Here is a 21,770-nt window from a genome sequence, read left to right as displayed (position 1 = left end):
AAACAATATGAAGACAAACATGTCTAGAATACACTGCGCAACTGTGCACCACACAAGTTACAAGTATGGTCTAAAAACTAAAACAAACATCCACTTTAGCAGCTGTATTTCCCCAGATCTTCCTGCAAGTTCTTTGCAAAACCAGCTAATTAACTCTTAGTACAAAAGCAGCTATTTCCACTCCTTGTCACTTGAGCATACACTGAAGTTCCACAGACTTTACCTCATATTCAACTCAAATGTAATTTAGAATATGCTAAATTAAAAAAAAAAGGAAAAAAAATAGTTACTATATTATTGCTAGTAGAAACTTCGTGTTTTAAGAGGCATGCACTGGGGAAAGAACTGTCTGATTTGACATCTTTGTCAAAAGATCTGTAGACAAAAAAGAGCTCCTACAGAGAGCTACTACAACAGACAAGGTACTTTTAGGGTACCCAAAGGAACTATTCCTCTAGAATGTTGGCGTCTTCTTTAAAGAAAAATTAATCGTCCTCGTAAAGCCACCAATTCAGTACATGTGTGCTAATAACAAATGCCCTATGGTAGTACTGATGCTAAAGAATGGTTTAATAAAATTAGAGTCTGATAAATTCAGTAACTAAGTGTTTGAAGAACAGGATAGTGGGAAATAAGGGAATATTAAAATAGCCCCAGGCATATTCCTACCTAATAGAGAAGCAAGCTTCAGATCTGTTTTTTAAGATTTGTTCAGATTTAAAGTTGTTGGATTTCAGTGGTTGAATACAAATCAAATTATTCTAAGATTGTATAAACATATGTGTTGACTTTCCTTTAAAAATGCATGCACTTCTCCAATTGTTTGACATCCCTCACAGCAAACTTATATTTTTGAAATAAAAGCAAAGGATGTACAATAGATTTTTCTCATTACACAGTAGAAAGCCACTATTGGACAAACTGAAAACAATCATTTGACTTGTAAAATAAATATGCAGTGGCTTCTTTGTACAGTCATGATGATCAACCAGCAGACAAAACCGCCCTCAAAAATACAGGATATCTGTCACAGACATCTTTGTGAGCCTGTCACCAATGCAGACAGAGCTGCAGTCAGATCTAAACCAAAACAAGGCACTGCAAAGAAAGGAATTGCTGTGGAAAATGTAACTTCTTTCCAAGGCAGGTAAGTCCCACTAACACAGGCACTCACATGGCCTCAGTACAGAGAAAAAGAAAAAATTCAGTTGGTCACAGCCAGTAGCTGAAATTTCAGAAAATCCCAAATATTTGTTGTTATTGTACCTTCAGAAATCTAGCTCCAGATTTGAAATGTTCCATCCTTTGTCTACAGTGTCAAACAAATCAGATTTCACAAGTTCATTCTATATTCAGGTGAGGAAATGAAGTAGTTACTCAGTTACTGTAAATACTATTTCTGACTCATGGTATTCCATTTTCTCTTATATAAAATAGGGATTAAACACTGTTTCCTCTCACTCCTACCCATCTTTTACTTATTCAGATTGCTGTAATTTGCAGCAAAAAGTGTGTTCCATGAGACGTACAAACAATCTCAGTCTTGGCTTTCTATCCTAAGATTTAGGATAATACATTATGTATCAGCTTATGTGTTTATCCTGTAGTTTGATTGGATCAGATGGAGCTGACATATTTGCTTCCTTCACTTAAATTCCAACTCTAGTTTGAACAATGATTCGATGATTTTTTCCCTTTTACTGACAGCTGGTGGACAAATCTTGAGAGTAACCAAGCACAATTTAGGTCTAAAAGAGGACTTCAGGAACTAATGGTTTCAGACAGCAATCTGGTTAAGAAACATTCTGACAGAAGCCAGTGATAACTTTTTTAAAGTCTTTTTACAGTCTTTTTATTACAATATCAAAAATATTTAAGGAGCGTAGAACTAATTCCCTGTTTTCAGTCAGAGAACTGAACAGGTAAGAACGTTCACAGACAATCCACAGGGATGGTCTCTGCACATGCCATGCTACTAATGGCTGCTGTATTTTTATTTTTGTTGTTGTTGTTGTTGATTTTTCCCTTGTTCATTGAAACCACAGTTCCTGGCTGTTTTGACATTTTCACAGTTGTCAGAGCTCTCTAAGCTGAAAGCATTACATTCCAGTACTCAAAAAAAAAAAATAAAAAAAAATAAAAACAATCTCAGAAACAATCCTGTAATACCAGAGCCTTGGCATCTTCCCACAACATCAGGAATATATGCCACAGGAGGAAATGCAATTAGTTCTGTCCTGTAATAATTCTTCCATTTTGAAGGAAGCATATTAGCATATCAGCAGAAAAGATATGGAAAATTTCAGAGGGTAGGGGAATAGAGCTATTTTTTAATACCTGACTTAACCAAGTGGAGCTATGTTGGATGGTACAGCTGGTTCATCAAATTTTTACCAGGGGTTCTGCAATTTCAGCTTGTTTTTATTACCTAGTCTTTATCCATCAGAGTTCAAGTATAAAGTACAAGAGTCCTTGAGGCTACTTGCTTTCAGGAACAAAGAACTGCTGAAAAATTGCAGGCATATCTCCCCTAACTAGGCTGAAGCAGATAGAGAATATGTAGCCTGGCCAAACACAGTATGACTGTCTGTCAGAAAACCTCATGTCTTTAGCAGCAAAGTCACCTCTCTCACATCTAATGCTGAGAAAATCCTCAGACAGATTTTTTTTTGTTCTCCCCCCCCCCCCTTCAATGTTGTTACTTTTTTATTCAGCACAATTAACAGAACATCCCCAAAGTTACTGTGCCAGGTTCTATCACCAGATTTGCTCTTGCTCTTCTTGCTGCTGACAACAGCCACAGAATAAAATACACAGTGGTAGAAGGGAGTTTTCAGCAGGTTTGTATTTACCCTCTGCTCGAACTGGATTATATGTTCTTTCATGCACAAAGGCTAAAGGTAAAACAAAGAGTCTCACTTGTGTGCTTAAGAGAATATGTGCTAAATCAAATCATTCCTGTGAAATATGGGTGCCTGTGCTGCTTTGCAGCAAAACGCTCACAAAAACAACAACAAAAAAAAACACAAAAAAGGGGGTTTGTTTGTATTCACAGTGTGACCACAGACAATAGAGTTGTGCTTTGAACATCTCAAATACCATCAAACCATAAATATCAGTAAGATTCTCAGAGCCAGTATATCAGATGTTGGTCAGGAAAAAAAAAAAAAGGCAAATTATTTAACTTAGGGAGGTAACTACAGCAACTGGCACATTACCCTGCACCTATGCTGCTCCATCACCTTGGGGCAGAGGAGAGCTCTGAAAAAAACATGAATTACTGCCAGCTGTAGGAAGACAAAGAGAAAAATTAAGAGAAGCCCCAAGTCATAGTGCAATTTCTCAGCCTAAGAAACGTGTTTCCATGTGTGACAGAGCACACAAATGGTACCCCAGACACTTCTGGTAGAGTCACAACAAGGTCAAACTCCACATCTAAAAATTCAGCATCAACAGTAGGCTGTGAAATATGGACACTGACTGGGCCCCCACCCTGGTCCTCCCTGAGACCTGTTCTGCTCCTTTCTTAACCTCACCAGCATCTCTGGCACCTACCCCAGTCCATATTCCTGCTTGTTGACCATAGGCTTGAATAATTCATTTTGAAAGAATAAAATCATAACATAATTCACCTCCAAAAAGACATTAGAATTCTGCTGGTCTGTGCAGAACTCATGCCTTTGATGAAGAGATTGAGAGACGATGGGAAAGTCTGGCACACACGACTGAAGAAAGGAATTTTAAAAATTACATTGAACAGAATACATCACTGAAGAAAGCTAACTGGAGAAATTACCTGTGAAAATTGACACTCCAAAGTGCCACATTTTTGTGATGGAAATCAGAGCATATAGGAAAAATTTCCAGGTAGTACTCCACACAATGACATGGGGGAAGGCTGCCAAATACCTGCCTGGGCCTCACAAAAACAGGATTTTCTGGGCTTGGCTTGGATATGAGACATTTTCAGGTGCATCAGACTTCTGGTTGCTCAGTATTTCAGATGAGTTCTGCACACACTGAACAAACTCTTTAACTCTTCAGGTGCTGTAACTCTGACTGGAGTAGTATTGTGTTTCTGCTGCTCAAACAATTCTGCCAAATCTATCTCTACACGGAGGCAATTTCTAAATGAAAACAGAAAATACCTCAGTGGAATGTACAGATTTAGAGATGCCTCGATGCAGAAGCTACTGGCATGCCCAGGCACAACACCACAGAGCTTTTCAAAGAATGATCTGATTCCCAAAAGGACACAGTATAGTAGGAATAACATAGGAATATGAATGTACTCTGTTGAAGTAGCTGCACCAGGAATAATAAAGTGTTAGAAATCCCTCTGATAAAACTCTGTCACACAGACATGCTGCTCACACTACTATTCTGCTGATTCAAAATCTGCAAAATCCCAGAAGTCTTTGAGATTTGAAGAGTTTGAGACCTTCATGTTAATTTAGAAAAGTTGCATTATCTTGGCATGCAAAAAACCCCTCAACAAACAAACAAAAACCCAAAGACCAAACACACCCCCAAAAACAAACAAACAAAAAAACCCAACCATCCAACCAGACCAAAAAACAAGCTGATTTGCAGGTACCATGCAGAAAGATTAAAGTACTTGGAAGATGGAGCATGCACCAAACCACATATTTTCATTTTTAGAGAATACAGAGAAAGAAACTACCAAAGTTATGCCAATCTGAATGAGTGTTCCCTATATCTGAGAATGAATGGGATTAAACAACAGGAAATGGAAATATATATCCCTTCCATGTTTCAAAGGAACAGAACAGTATGATCCTGTTAGAAAATGCCTCAAGTCAACATTCCTGTGCTGCACCTGATCTGTGGTCAAAATATGATTTTAATTTACCAACAGTCCAGCAGTCTCTTCATTCCATTTGCATACTTTTCATTCCATTTGCTTCAGGAAGAGAACCTGCCTGTCACCTCCTTGGAAGTATTTATATTTTTATAAAAATGGAAATATCACAGTATGTTACACAAAACCCCCTTATTTCCTCCAGAAATGGAAACACTCCTTCCTCTTGCTGTTTTGTTTAATGTTTAGAAGTTAATTGCATTAGAGTAGTTCTACTTCATGCAATTCCATAATTGGAGTGTAGAATAATCAGGTTCACTAATAATCTTCTCAAGAGTTATCTGTCAGCACCCATAACTCATCATAAAAGTAATTATGTCACTTCTGGCATACCTTTCATGACTTTGGTGCCTGACAGAGTAAAAATCAACATGAGATTAGTTCATGGCTGGTCATGGGAAGGTGGCTGCAGTGACATCCCTTGTTAGGGGTCTGCCATTCAGGCTTTCAGAACTGCGTGATCCCAGTCTTAGGACAATGCTCTGAGGAGCACACAGTGGACATAAAAGTATTTGCAAACTCGTTAATTACTGGTTGAATACAGTGGTTCCCATGAAACACTGTGCTGAGTAACACTGATGAAATTTATTGAAAAATAGCACATACTTTCCTGAGTGTGCATTTGATAAAAAAGGGAATTTTATCGGACTTCTGGTCAGGTGGGGAAATCAACTTCCTGCCACCCAGGCACACACTCCTCCATTTTAACCCTTGATATTAGACACATTAATATATTGAAATTACAAGGTTTGCAAATCTCACTTAAGATACCAGCAAATTTTGTACTACATCACACTATTCTGAATGTTTCAGTTCTTTGGCACTAGGAAGTTTACAGATTTCTCTTTGAATGCTTCAGATCAGCATGGTTCTCCCAGCAATCCCCCCTAAATCCACCTTCTCAGTGCCAAGATCTTAATATGAATTGTTCTGACAATTCTTCTGACAAATTAGATCTTCTAAGCACTCAGATTACAGATCCATCTATTTAATAGCTGCATATCTCTCATTAATGTTTTTTCTGCCACATTCAGCAATCTCCTCCTTTTCAAAGTGCCCATGAAATTAGGTACCACTGATGTCAGAGAGCACAAGGCACAGTTAGCTGATTATTTGTACTTACACCAACCCTCAGGTAAAAAAATGCATTGAAACTTTTACACTGTTATTTAGTATCAAGCCACACATATGGAAAAAAACAAAGAAACACTAAAATCATATCTGTCTAATGGAGATGAAGAGTTTCAAATCAACACAAGCTTTTCCACCAGCCTGAGTGGCCATAGAGGCAAAGCAGACTGTGAATGGTATGTAGTGAAAAATAAGAATAGAAAGTTATGGTTTCAAAGGTTTTCATAAACCATTTCTGAGAAAAAATGCACCAATTAAAATTACCAAATGTTGAATTTACTATATCTGAATATTTAATTTCTCTTAACATAAAAAAGCCCCCCAGTTTTGTGTGAAAGGTATTTCAAAGTTAAAAGCTAAAATTTCTGAAGCAGGTATGACACCTGCTTTACTTGTAATTGCAATGGGTGTGTAAACAGTCCTTTGGCAGTACCCAATGAGGAGCATTAAATTCTAGCTGAGGACTAGAAATTCTAAGAACAAGATAATTTCTCACTAGTTTTTGTTGGGGTTTTTTGAAGGGGCTCTTTTTTTGGTGTTTTGTTTGTTTGTTTGTTTCCTTGATTGTTTGTTTTTGTTGTTTTGTTGTTGTTTTTTGGTTTGGTTTTTTGTTAGTTTCTTTTTCAAAAATTAGTAATTTATTATAAAGCTAGAGATTTATAATCTTGTGAAGAAATAACTTGGTCCCATCTACCACAATGAAAATACGGATATTTCAGACTAAGGAACAGCATTAACAGTGGTTAGTTAACTAATTAAATTATAGCATTTCCCTTTAATGCTGAGGATGTCACTCCATTGCTGCATATACTATTCATGTTTATAAAAACCTCCTGGGGTACAGTCTGAAAAGCAAAATGGAAATACAGTCATATCCTAGTGCAATCTCCATCAAGTTTGATCAAAGAAAACAGTAAAGCTCAGTGACCTTATTTAAAATAATATGTAATTATTTAAACAGAATCAAAACACTTCAAGTCAAGTACTTATTTTTTTTGTGTTGGTCAACATTATAGAACAAATACTGAATTACACATTATCCAGATTACATGTGGTTCATACCACACTATTTAGTAAATCACAAATTAACTATGCAGTAAATAATCATACAACTATTTCCCTCAGACTCTGGAAAGAGATTTGAAGAATCTTTTCAGTCACTTTGCTATCAAGGATAGTTTAAAAACATCAATTCCATTAAAAGGGCCTCAGAGAAGACTCTGCTCTGGTGCTTTTTCCTTAACTGTCACATTCTGTCAGGCTTTAAAATCACAAGGATTTTGTTTATTTTTATTTTAATAATCAAACAAACAGGTAATAATTAAAAACAAACAAACAAACATAAAGAAACCCCACCACAACCCCACGACCATCCAGTGGCTATTTTGCCAAAGCTGCTGAGCCACCTACATGTTAAATATACACGTGCCTGATCTTTGTGAGTTCACTTCTGCTGGGACCAGAAGAAACGATTCAACAGCAGCTGCTTTTGCACAAGAAGCAGCTTTGAATAAAGACAGACATCTGTGAGGCCCACATCACTGTGATTTACGAGAAGTTGTTAGAAGTGGATGAACCCATGAAGCCGGGCTCATCTGTAGCCCTGTCCCTTTGCAGAAACATCTCTGAGCTGACAGAATCGGCAGCACTTCGGAGCAAGGAGTAATTTCATTGTGTTAATAACTACCACGAAGGGAGTATTCCACTGGAGCACGGGAGGGGAGTCAGAACACATCAGCTCTGGGAGCATCCCCTCTGCAGGGACCTCTCCAGAATCACAGACAGGCACCCCTTCCTGCCATGGGCACACCACAGTGACAGCTCAGGACACCAAGAACCTGGGTGTGAAGGTGCCCTCAGAATGTCCTCTCCACTGACAAAATGCACAGAAACAAATCTGCTATTTTCTGTCATCAGCTGGGGCTCAGTGCCCTGCTCTCATGTCAGGAAAGTTTAATGTGAAACAGGAAAAATAGGACAGAATCACACAAAAAGAAGCATTTGCACATGAAACTGCTTTGATCACACAAGTTGACCAATGTAAAGAATATTCTCAATGTGGATCCCAGTAATGAGAACTCCACAATTTTTAACTATATTCAAAGGATTCACAGGAAAGAAAAATAGATTATACTTCAAAATTATTAGCAAAGTCAAGAGGAAAGTATGTAAGAATGAGATCTCCCTTCTCTTACCTTTGCAATGGTCTCATGCAGGCTGAAGGAGGGATCCAGCTCTTCAGTTTTTGTTGCATGTGCAGAAAAAAGAGCTTCAGAGAGAAAGCTGGAATTCTGTGAAAAAGAAGAGGCCTTTTAGGATACCACATTGATTTCCTCTTTCAATTGGTTGTTGAATTTTGTTAATAGATTGAAAAAATCTTTCAAATCTTTCTTAAAATTTGATGATTGTGAAATTTATTTCACTTATCTCATTAACTGATTCCAAGCCCCTCAAAAAGGCAAAACCCCCCCTAACTTATGACTTCATTTCTGGAACGGTAGTTGTCTCTGTAATTATGCTTCCCAATTTTGCCTACCGGGAGAAAAAAAAAAAAAATCCACACAGCTTTATTCTGAGTTAAGCAGCAATCAGACATTTTATTAACTACATCATGATTTAAGTCTTCAGAGGGAATGTAACCACAATAATCAAGGAATATTCTTTTATCTTCTGCAACCATCCTACTTCTCTATCCAGTAATACCACCTACATAGTAAGGGACTTTTGTCAATTCCCTAAAATTATATACTTTAGGTTGACCACTCTTTTAACACCAGACAATCTAATATATTGTTTGTACAGAATGTTCAACCCTTCTTGTACTGTAAAAAAAGCAAGACAATATTTGCGTATTTTGTGTCATGAGAAAACAAGAAACCAGTATCAAGGAGTGGAGTGGAAAAATAGTCAAGACAATATAAAACAAACCTCTGAGCCTCAAAGGTGCCCAAATGCCTAAAACAGGAATGACATTATATTGCTGGTAAAGTTAATTGTTAATTTTTTTCTTGAAATTAATGTTTTCATGATCAATATTCTATCAGTATTTCCGTGCATTTCTGGGAGATTATTTCTGGTAGTACACTCCCACCACTTTCTTAAAAAAAAATCATATATAATTAGCACTGCATCATATAAATTTTTGTGTTCAGTGATGCATCTGTGTGTTGCATAACTTGTCACAGGATTATCACAAAAATAAATGAAGTAATTTTTTCTTTCAGAATTTTTTTTTTTTTTAATCTCAGGGAGAAGATGCACAAAGTCATTTATTACAAAGATAAAATACATACTTCAGCATTAACTCATAACTATTCATCTTGGTTTCAAGTTTGCACAGCAGCTTACAGAGCTGTGTCATCTGACTGGGGGGCTGCTGAGGAACACCCTCACTCTGCTGTGGAGGTGCTAATGCTGTTCATCATCAGTCACATACACACCTGCAATCAATAACTTCAAGAGAGTTACATTTTTTATACTCACTCTTGAGTATCTCACTGAGAGTCAGGGAGGGGAGTGACTACCAAATGAGATTTGCTATACAAGGTCAGGTTATTGCTCCATCTAATATCCTTTTTTTGGTATCTAAAGCTTGAAGGATCAGCTGCCTGGAAAGGAGGAAGGCTCTGCTCACCTGGCTTCTCTCCACTCTACTCCAGACCCCAGCTGGGCCAGGTAACCCAGCAGCCTCTGCTGCTGCCTCAGCCTCTGGAAGAACTCAACATCCACAGGCAACAAGCAGCAAAAGAATCAAAACAACTTGGACATCACAAGTGATGAGCTGTTTTGCTCATGAAGGAATCAAGACCCTGCTTGCCAAGATCTTGAAGAGGACTGCTGTTTGAAATAAACTTGCTGACATCTGAAATCATCATGCTGTGCATTTGTAAGAGCAAATGTTTAAAACAGCTGTGGCTGCTTTTTTTTTTTTCTTCTCATAAAAGGCTCCTCCATAATGAACTGCTAGAAAGACCAACTTTGTTTCTTTTGCCTTGTGGTGTTTTTCAAGCACTGTGCTCACCAGAGAAATCTGCATGAGCTTTCCAACTAAGAGAAGCCCACTCTTTACCCCAGGGAGCACACGGCAGAGAGATGAGTCCAGATGATGCTCTAAGAGCACCTCTCAAATTTAGCAGCAAGAACAACACCTTCCAAGAGCTGAAACTGAATCACACTTCTCTGTTGCTCCTTCACCAAGCTCTCAAGTGAGTGTTGTACTTTGGCTTTTTTTGAAGAGCAGTTTGCTAAGCAAATTTCTAGTAAATGCACACCAAGAAAGACTCTCTAATCCAAAACCATTAAAACTAACTGTATCATTCCTTTATGTTTTTCAGCTACAATAGGAGCTACAGATGCAGTTGTCCTCGTTCTCTCCCACACTCATCTCCTAAACACAAACCATTACCTCTGCCCCAGGCAGGTATTACGATCACCCTCACCTTGCACAGGGGGCAGTCTTCAAAGCACTGTGAATGCTCTGGAGGTGGTATCAAATTATGGAAAAACCTTTGCAAGTTCAGACCACTCTGACGCATCCTAAAACTTAGGAGGTCCAACTTCCACTAGCGCTGTGAAAATTTTCTCCTTTCCTTTCCACTGCGTTCTGTTAATTCTTCTTCAAGTTCACGGCCCTCCAAATGGATTAAGAACATTTTCTCTTCTGATATGAAGTTATGTTTTCATCAAACAAACTTTACAATATACAAATGATCCCTAATAATCCTTGAATTCCCAATGAAATTATTTGGTATCTCTATGAGCTCTTCAGAAGAGAAATGAACAAGCACAGCATGCACTTGGAAGTGAGTTTCCAAACCATCCCTTTGTCTCATGGTCCTTTTGGAATGATCAGTTAACCTGGTCTTTTCAATACTCATTTAATGAAGCATTCTGTGAAATTAGAACGACATTGATGTTCCACTTTTCAAATAATAGGTCACTTCTGATTAAACTTCGATTGAACATTCAACTTTCAATCTTAAAACAAATTGCCTCCTTTTCTTTTTAATTTGAACCCAATTTCATGCTGCCCTCAGGTCTTGTGACAGTAATTAATTGATTTATGAATCAATTAAATGGAGATCGAAAATGCAGGCAAAAATCTCTTAATACCCCAAATCTGGCTTACTCTTGCTTATTTAAGATGGACACTTGCACTAATATTCACTTCTGATTTTCTACACTCGTTTTTCTAACTTAACTTATCCTTCCTCAACTCATTAACTGAACAAAATGTTTCACCTTCTAAAGGTACTAAAAGTACTAAATTTGCCATCCCTTGTGTACTGTCTTATAACATGCCTCCAATTTATATGCCAACTTTCAACGAATGCATTTTAAATCACTAATAAAATCCCACAGCACTTCTGGTGATTTAATGTAAAGCAATAAATACCAAGACATGCTTTAGAGATCCATTTTGCCATCATTAAATAAAATAAGTTTTAAAAAATACCAAATTTTGCCACAGACTGTCTTACAGCTTGAATTATTTCTGCAAATACATGTGATTTTTTTTTTTTTAACTAGGCAATGCTGAATCCACAAGAGACTGTTTTCTTGACTATTACTTGAGAAACAGTAAAATTACCAGCTAGAGAAATTGTGAATTTATGTACTCAAACTATGTAAGTAATAATTCCTTAATATGCTCTCATTCCACACCCAAACACATTTTTTTTCTTGCCTGCTGAATGTTCCCCAGCTTTTACAAGAAGACCTCCTTCTGAGAATAATACAGAAATTGCTCCAGGTTTTTTTTTGTTGTTGTTGCTTTTTGTTTTGTTTTGTTTTTTTTGAGGGAGGAGAGGAGGGGGAGCGAGGGGGCCTTTTTGTTGTTTGTTTTTTTTTGAAAGTAACAGACACGGGAGGTTTCTCCACTCAGCAATAAAGACACTCAATCTGGAAAACCAATCTTTAGACTAAAGTTGTTTATCCAGTTTGCTTCACCCTTGTTAACATTTGTCAAAATTGCCCATACTCAGGCCAGCATTGCCCTTCAGCACCTCACAATAGTCATGGCACCAATTTTATATTGCACAGGAGACAGAAGAAGGCACCAGGAAAGGCAAAGAGAGAAAGCAAGTGAGAGCAGAAATCCTTCTGAAATTTGTACAGGCAGGCAAGAGGTATAAATGTGCTAATCTTACACTGCTAAGGCCTGCACACAAAAGAAGCATGGAAGCCAAGAGAAGAATATTTCTTTTCTTCACAAAGACAAAGAATAATGCCTTAAAGATGAGAATTTAGGGTGAATCAGGACTGACACTACGCTGTTACCTGTCCCATATAAATACATGCCACATGTGTTCCATGAACCATTAACCTGTTTCAGATTTTCTGCCATTTTGTAGTAAAACAACAGCACAAAAAGCAGAATTGCAGAAAACTGAGGGATACACACAAATGTGCAGTGTCTGGCCACTGACACACAGTGTCTGCACCTCTTCAGAATCAACCTGGGCACAGGTTCAGCTGGGAGGCTGAAGTCACATAAGGCACACTCCGAAGTTGTGCAGTGCCCAAAACTGTTACCCAGAAACCCAGAGGCTTCACAACTGCATCAGGACTTGTCTGCATCTGTATTCAACACCAGTGACAAAAAATTGTCAGAGAGTGATGGAGAAAGCCCTGTCAGGAGAAAAGATAAAGGGAGAGTGGTGAGAAGAACAAAAACACCTCTGAAATCTGCACTGCAGGCTCTCACTAATTCCTTCTTCCATTTTCCCTTAAGTCAAGCAATTGGCATATGGTGTCCTGGCAGAAAATACACAATTGCATTTCTCTGTGAAAGTGTTGTTTCACCTCTCCTAGGCTAAAAGAGTACCTTTCCCCTTTTTATTTACTGCCTGGCAAGGGGATTGAAACCTGAGGTTTGACAGTAAGAAGGACCAAAAAAAAGATTAATGGAAAAGGTATCCCATAGACTAAAATACGGCTTATCATCAGCTATCTGGATTACTTTTACTTTGGGAGGGTACTGCAGAATGAAGCAGATTTACTGAAAGAGTGGATTATGTAGACTAGAACACACTGAAGCTGAAGTGTGGTTCCCTAAAGTGTGGGTTAAATTGAATTAACGAAATAAAAACACGTTTATAGGATTTCTCACCAATAAAGGCCCATTGGGCTGCAAATATATTGTAGGAGAGATTTCCTGCCTCCCCATCTCACTAGCAGGCTGGCTTTACCCTTTCTAAAGAATGCTCTAGGTATCTAATTAAATATCATCTCCCAAACCCACAAAGAATTATGAAGAGATGTAAAAGTTTGTTTCACTGATGCAAAAGACACAAAATAGGTGCTTTAAAATTATTTTTATAAGGCAAAGCTCTGCAAGTGCCACAGCCTAACATGTGTCTTCAGAGTGAGAACACCCCTACTTTGGAAAACGGGTTTGTCAGAAGGACTTTCTGATAAGTCTTTTCTTCTGTGTTTTCACCATTTCAGTTGACTGAAGAACCTCTAGAAAAGAAACAAAAGCACATCTGTTTTCTGTTTGAATATCCTAACAAAGATGTGCAGTGACCTTGCACTGCCACCCAACACTGGACAAAACGAGCAAGGCCTGCCAAACAAGACTGCACAGAGTACAGGAGAGGCAGAATTGGAATCACTGCTCCACAAGTTATTTTATTACTCAACTCAACTGCTGCCAGAAAAACCCCAGCTAACAGTCATAAAGAAAAGAATATAAGCACATTTCTCTCATCTCTTTTTAATTTAATATTTTCTTCCTTATGTTAGTAAGTGAATTGAAATAATCACTGCAAAGCTATAAATTCACAGACTGCAACACAAAGAAAGCAACTTTTAGGATGTCAGGATACTTGCCTGGCTTTATGCCTTTGCAGTTTTCCCTTGGTGCTTTTCACACTGAAAGCAGAATCAGCAGTTTAGGTAGGATTGGTCCGAGTCAAAAATCTGGAACCTGAGAGTGGAACTTTCCAAAGTTTCAGAACTTAGACATAGGAGGCTCAGTAAGATTCAGTACATCCAAGAGAGAACAGCTTTTCTTGGATGTGTTGTGTGAAGGGTGCAAGAACATTTTGTAATATTTTAAGATCAGTTGTGAGCATTCAAATTATGTGGAAACACAACGTTTCAGGAAGATCACCCTAACGATCTGGAAGTCATGAATCCCAGTGACAATGTCTTTCACAATCAAATATTACCAGTCCTTTTATTTTCTGATTCAATGCTTCCTATTTCCAGCTTTTATTTTTAGTGCTCAAATAGATATTTATTGCACTGGATGAAGAGATGTATTGTTAAGACACTGGACAGTTGCTGTGTAGGTGGGAAGCTCACCACCTTGCAGTAAGAATAAAAATTGGCTTTTGCTAAGAATAATAATGTCTTGAAGACAATATTTATTTATCAGAAGCCTTATTAACCAATTCTTCAATGTCCATGATAAGATATATCAAATATTGCAATTTTTACCAGTGAGAATGCATCACTGACCCAAACCACATCTGTTTGTCCAGTGATCTTGATTTTTTTTCCCCCAAAAAGACAAAATGGACTGCCAAACTACTAATATCTACTGGCACAGAACAAGTTTTGATACTTATTCCAGATATTCTACCAGAAGATTTTTAGATGGACAGTTGAATTCAGCCACTCAGAAGGACAGTGGTAAAACATTACCATGAATGCAACAGGCCATTTAATTCTCTGGGGAGAACAGAGAATTCAGTGACATCTGTCCTTAGATAATACATATTTTCAGGAACTAGATGCTTCAAACCGAAGCAATTAATTGGTGTCTAAACAAATTATTCACATTTTCCCATATCTCACTGATCCTGTCAACTCCCAGGCTGCCTTTCTTCCACTGACTTCCAACAATCCTCAGTTAATTCCAAGACACTGAGGAGCCTGTGAGAGAATCTGCAAGGACAGAGCTCACAGAAACAACATGTACTCACACAGTGTCAATGAATGCTAAAGAAGCTGTGTGATTTCAATACCATAAGGTACGTTTACATAAAGAATTTTCCCCTTCTGGATGCACTGCATGATGTTTGGGACATCAAAGCACTAGGATTTGTGAGGCCAGACAGAATTTTTTGGAGCAGAGTAATGTATCTAAACTGATGAGGACGTCATCAGTTTCACTAGCATTAGTGCAATAACAAAGATGCTCTTCCATGAAATTAAGTAGCTAAATATTCATATTATTCAATAAAACATCTCAAGCAATCAATTGAACATCAAATGCATTTTGTCTTGTAAAACACCGAGTCATTAACCTTAACAATTTCACCATGCTCCCACTACCAAATTCAACTCAATTAGCGTCCAAATGAACAGATGGACTAATGAATTAATGAATTATTGGTGAGTACTACACTAACCCCTGACTGAACTGAGAAATTAGAAAACAATAATTTATGCTAGAGAAAGAAAAAAACACATTGGTCAGGGAAAAATCAGTCTGAATAAAGAAAAGCACAGCTATTATAAAGACAGCATAATCCCTGAGTCAGAAAGGCAGCTGTGGCTTGCACACACAGGTAGACCCAAGGCAACCTGCTGGGGACCCCTGGAACTATTCCTTGTTACACACTGGCAGTTCACTGCTTGTCCACAAACACAAATGAAACCTCTCTCTCCACCTTGACACAATCAACTCCCACTGCTGCACCTTGTTGCCCATGAAGTTCTACTACACAGTTAATAAACTCTCAGCAGCAAATGCAACAGCATCAAACTCTCCAGAGGAAGCTCAGAAAAGGGAATCCTGGGCTCCCAAGCAACCATCCTGAGGCTGATACACATTTGTTCCTTTGCAAAGACTTTCTGGTATACTAAGCACGCTGGTACTTTGATTCTTTCGTACAGGCATGAAACATCTCCAGTAACTCCCCATGGGCAACTAGCAGCTGTGTTATTTCCTTAAAAAATTTAACATGTACCAGGGAGAAAAAAGAGAAGTAAAGCAGGGAATGAGGGGAGCTATGCAGAGCTGTATTTTCAGATGGAAAAGCTACTGAATCGCAGATCATCACAGCAACACCTGCTATTATGTAAACTCCTTCCTAGTCTAGATGCAAGAGGAGAAACGTGGCTTCTGTTTGGGGCAAGAATCTCCCTGGAATTACTCACTCAGACAACCAGTACTAAATCTCTTCCAAGGACATTCACACAAATGCCACAGGCCCTGAAGTTTTCTGTTGAGCACCCAAGGCTGAATTAAAGACATTGTGTCTTTGCCCTGATCCCTCCAAGAAAATGATGGTGTGATGCTTCTAATAGAATTTCTTGATAAATATACTTGGCTCTGATAAATTAATTGGTACTGGCTGACACTTAAATCAAGGAGGACATAAATAATAATGTAAGATAAACTGCAGAACATTTACCAGAAGGGCCTGGTCAGCTATAGATAATCCAAGCAGTCAGTCAGAAATCTCAAGACTATGCACATGGCTGTACTAACACCTTCCTGGCTGGAAAGGGACTGGAGGACACACTAGAAATAAAGGAAAAAGTCATCTGGATATGGAGCAACAATGAGACTAATGCTGTGATTCCGGATGGTGAGATAACTGCATTAAGAATACAGAGCTCCAGAACTTCAGAACATAAAAGTGGACTGACTTTAAGCACTGGAACTTTTTGAGCAGCGATTACATTACTGATACAAAACCAGCTCTGAAAAAAGAATACCACAGGTCAGACTATTCAGGCTTGCTTTCAGGGTGCACACACAGGTACAAGGTTGTATTTGTGGAGATGAAACTATACCACAGACTTTGCTTCCTTCCACAAAGCCGTGTTGATTATATAAAGAGATGCATTTAAAAATGAAATGTGTTTGGGGTTCAAACACCAGTTTCCTGCTCACTTTAGAACAGATACAAGGGAGATGCACTGAAGAGCACTCCAAACTGCCAAGCCCTCCCTCTACACCAACATAAGCACATCAAAGAGACAAAAGCAGCCTGCAACACAAGAGTTTTTTTTTGTAAACTGGACTCTGAGTTGTCTCCATCAAGGATGGTTCCTCTGTTTCTTTTCTCATAACAAAGAAATCTTGGAAAGCTTTTGAGTTCTTTTGAGAGAAGTGCATGATGTGTCAGTCTAAGCATGTAAATCCTGAAATCAAGAAACTGCAGTAAGTTTCCCCAAAGACTGATAAAAAGAAAGAAAAGAGGGCAGGAGAGGGTGGGAGGAAGGATGCAGAGGCTGATGGCAAAAACAACTGAGAAGCCACATTCACTGAAGAGTTAAGATTTAGTGCCCTCTATTTTACACCAGTGTGGGTGAAAATCACTTTTAAGGGCCCTAATGAAAGTTGAAAGTTACCTTCAGAAAGTTATGCATATTTCAACAGAAATAAAAATCATTATGCATTCTCTCTAAAGAGGATACAATCTCAAACTGTCAAAATTCTAAACTCTTCTACATATATTACATACAAATGCCTTCTATAAAGAAACCTCTTTTCATTTTTCTTCTAAATTAGCTTAGTGGTCCATGGTATTACACTATCTTGGTCTAGCCTGTGAATAATGTGACAGGTAATTTTTATACTTCTTGCCTGTACTTAAGTTTGAGTGAAGATATGGAAAACAACTTTTATGATCTAGGTGTAAAAGTAAATGTTCTGTGAGTCCTGTATACCCAAACGTGGACATACACTATGAAATGTTTCATGATGATTATGTGTCCATCAATAAATTAAAAAAAAAAGGTGTTTTTTTTTTTTTTAATAATGTACAAGTGCAGCAGTTTGTTTTTGTTTTTTTTTCCAAACAAAGTGATAATGCTAATATTGATGTAACCTACCACATTTTCACAGAGGGGATTTAAGTTTCTATGTTATCTGACAGGAATCATTCTGTAACAGGATGCACTGAGAAGGATGAATAATATGCAGATAACATGGGAAATCATCCAACTGTCATTTAAAAAAATTGATTCCTCATGGAACTGTTGACTGCAATGACACAGAAATGGATGGTAACAGTCAATTAATTTCCATGTTGAAAAAAAACTCAAAATACACCTGTACCAGCTGAAGTTTGCAAGAGATGGAGCTCAAAATGCCAAACGGTTCAATGATAAGTTTGAGTTACAATGCTGAAGAAACAATCAAATCTCTGACTGAAACCATGGAAAATCCAGTTTATAATTTCTCTACCACCCAAATACTAGGCAGTCACAGCAAGGCTCTTTTTCTCAACCTCTGTGATTACTTGTGCTCCAGGACTTCAGTAGCTATGCTATAAACTGTGCTATGAAAGAAGTAATCAAAATAAATTAACTTGTAACTAGAGGGTTTGCCCTTTTCCCTTCAGGGAAGAAACCCAGGACTACCCAAACACAGATGTTGTACAAACTACTTTTCCCTGTCCCCTGTCAGGAGACAAAAAAGGCCATCAGAATGTTAAGTCTAGCAGAGCAAATTTAGCAGAGGCTTTCTTCAGCAAATGCAAAAGAATCCTTGGAAATTTGGGCAATATTATGGTTTTTTCCACTTCAGAAATTCTTCCAAGTTCACTTACTTTTTAAAAATACTGCGTATTTTCTGCTAGTGAATAAATGAGCTGCGTTTCACCCAGTGCACTTTTACAGCAGTGGCTGAATTCTCAGAATACAGTTTTCTGGCTCCCAGACCCAACCAGGCATTTGCCAGGCAGATTTCACCTCCCCGAGGCTGTGGCTCACCGTATTATGCAATTCCAAGCCAGACAGTTTTACTTACTCTCCTGGCCTGAACGTTTCCTCTTACACCTTTTATTTCCTCATGTTTACTCCTCAGGTTCCTGTCAATGAAAGGATTTTATAACCTTCTCTCTGTGGACTGGCATCGCTCCGACTGTGTAAGAAATGCATTTCTAAAGCTGACCTGGAGCTGCTGCTCTGGAGGAAGAATACAAGCACAGGTCTTGGGGTTTTTAACTCTAAACCAGTTTTTTTTCAGCTGTGGAGCAGCATCAGTTTTACCTGACACTGCATGCTGGCTGACAGGGGGGTAAAATAAACAACGGATGCATATTCCAAAGGTAGAGTGATTCCTGAATAGGTCACAGCAGTGAAAAAGAGAGAAAAGGAAACCGACCTGGCAAAATGATTACCTATAAAAGCATGTCAAAACAATCCATTTCTGAGCCTGTTTGCCCAAATCTTGTTTTGCAATGAAGCTGACAAAGCTGAGACGTAGTTTAAAAAGTTGGATGGAAACAAACAAGCAAAAAATCCCTCCCTGCAAACCAACAGATTTTTATCAGCCCCTAACCTGCCTAACAGAAATTCCTACAATGTTCATTAATATGGCTGTCAACACAGAATAATTTGTCTGCTTCATAATATCTGTCAATAAACAGAATCCACAATAAACAATGGCAATAAACAGTAAAGGATAAACAGATTGCTTGTTTGATAGAACACAGGAGAGACAATGAGCTAAGCTTCTGGAGGACTGTTAACAACCCGTGCAATAAATAACAAAGATATAGCAAATAATCCAAATTTAACCATTCTGTGTAACTTCACTTTTAGGGAAAAAATCCATCCTCTTGCCAAGAGAAATTTACACATTTTGCCAAGCAGATTTATTTTTCACATAAAACATATCTCATGGGGTCAAGGTCTTCTACAGTCTGAGAAGTGGAGTATGTCGACTTCAAGACTGCAGATTACACTTACCAAGTTTATTTCTAGGAAATGATTTTTCAAGAGGGACAAAAAGCTGAATTTTTAACAAAGAACCAAATTTAGAGTGTCGTGTTTAAGCAAATATAGAAATACTCTCTTTTATGATTTTAATTACATTGATCAGTCATTCTGAGAGACAAAAATGCACATTTACAAGGTTAACTGAACATGAAGAATAACTTCTGATTAAAATAGACATTAGCCAAGGGAACCTTCAGTGTTCATATTGTAAATGTTGCTGGGAAATACTGTTTTGATACACTGAACTTTGCAAATTCTTTCTCATGCTGTATGGATTGTATGTACACAGATCTTGAATGAAAACTACATGGAATAGCTGCTAAGTGACTACAAAAAATTCCTCAGGACCACGAGCCTTCAAAAAACATTGCACTCACACATCTTCTGCCCTCAGATTTTGCTTACAGCCTTTTACCTTGTGGTTAATCTGAAACAGAAAACTTTGCTTGATAGGTGCCATGATGTTCAGAAACAGAAGTCTCCTTATTTATACAAATTCTTGACTTAATCTGTTTTAATGTACACAAGAACGCGACAGCAATGCTCCCTATTTGGCACATCCCTGCTTTGTTTTGCACATGTGAAAGGGAAGCATATTGGCATGCAGTGTCAGGAAACATTCCAGCTCAACCCAGCCTCAGCTTCACTCCCCAGCTTGGAAAGATGTGTACATAGGAGACGAGCACAGCGAAGAGAAGAAAGAAGAGAAATGAGGAGAAATGAAGTCAGTGCATCATTACATTTGCATGAAAACACACACCTCTTCTGCCTACTGTGTCTTGAAATACCTAATGCAGGCTTCCTGATCCTCAGCTGACCAACTGAGGGCGAGTTTGAGATGTCCAGCTGCAAATAACCTACAGTGATCAAGGTGCAGGAAAGAATATCCCTCCTAACAACTTGTGTCCAATTCCAGCCTAAACTCCCAACAGCATAAAATGCCTCTTCCTTCCACCTACCTTGCAGAGGCTGATGGACTGAAAAAAACCACCTGTGGGGTCTGGAAGACTCCAATCAAGCATTCAGATCTTTATCCTAGAGAATCTTAATTTTCTCACGGTATGAAAATGGATATACAGTTCATTTTGAAGACTGTCACATCCTACTGTGCAGTAAAAAAGTACACATCAATCAATACCTGTTTCCTCTAGGTGGAAAACAGTATGAAAAGTTGTGTTAGATAACATGTAGCCTACAAAACTATCAGCAATTTGTATCTGTTTCTTTGAATACCATACCCCACAAAACCAGCCACTTTGAAGCTCTGTGGTAATCCTCTGAAGACTTAAAAAAATGCACTTAGAGGAGATAAATTTCCACTACAACAGGATATAACCTGAGCAAACATAATTCTATCTTCCTCCTATTTTCAGTTTGTCCATTTTTAGTCATAGCTACCTCTGATGCTTTGATGTCCTCATAGGAAAACTGCATGGCAGGTATTCCGAGGCGGTTGATGAAATAATCTGAATCTCCCTGCATCTGCACAGAACTCACATTGGATCCTGCACATCTAGCCTTTTCCACACAGCTGAAGCTCTGGCTCTGAAAAAAAACAAACACAAATCAAAGCTCTACTTAATTATTTGCAGTCAAGACTCTTGTAGCAGTATCTCATTTAAACAGCATTCTTTGAGTTGAAGCATCTTCAACGTGGCAGAGTGAAATTTTGATGCAACATGGCTGAGTCTTTCAGAGGACAAGGAAATTCTTATCTAACTGAGATGGCGGGAGAGGCAAGAGAAGAATTAAGGCACATGGAATGTCTCATGCTGACCAGAAGGCATCATGGTTCCTTTGGGAAAATTTTGAGATCTTTAATGGCTCCTAAGGAATCAGTCCTTTATTCAGTTAACAGCATGCTGTGCCACAACAAAAAGATGAATGAGATTATCATATTCAATCTATGATATGTCTGTGAAATGCTAAGTCAATGCCAAGAATTTCCTACAATTGCCAAGTAGGGCTTAAAAACAGAACGAAAAGGCTAAAGACACCTAACACACATCTTCTGTGTAAGTAGCACACATTTTCTGTGTTTCTTAAAACAATTCCAGTCAGTGAA

General features: G+C 38.2%; 1 protein-coding gene across 1 annotated transcript in view; it reads right to left on the bottom strand.

The window, feature by feature from the left end:
- Nucleotides 1-21,770, bottom strand: part of NAALADL2 (N-acetylated alpha-linked acidic dipeptidase like 2) — a 222,386-nt gene that overhangs the window by 48,673 nt on the left and 151,943 nt on the right. The window contains exons 9-10 of the mRNA XM_062499175.1: nucleotides 21,104-21,250; nucleotides 8,209-8,304 (exon numbers count right to left, since the gene is read on the bottom strand). Of these exons, the coding sequence (XP_062355159.1) occupies nucleotides 8,209-8,304; nucleotides 21,104-21,250 (243 nt within the window). The remainder of the gene's footprint in view (nucleotides 1-8,208; nucleotides 8,305-21,103; nucleotides 21,251-21,770) is intronic.

Source organism: Cinclus cinclus, chromosome 10 (assembly GCF_963662255.1).
Source record: "Cinclus cinclus chromosome 10, bCinCin1.1, whole genome shotgun sequence".
Lineage (NCBI taxonomy): Eukaryota > Metazoa > Chordata > Aves > Passeriformes > Cinclidae > Cinclus > Cinclus cinclus.
This window is presented reverse-complemented; position numbering and strand designations above follow the sequence as displayed.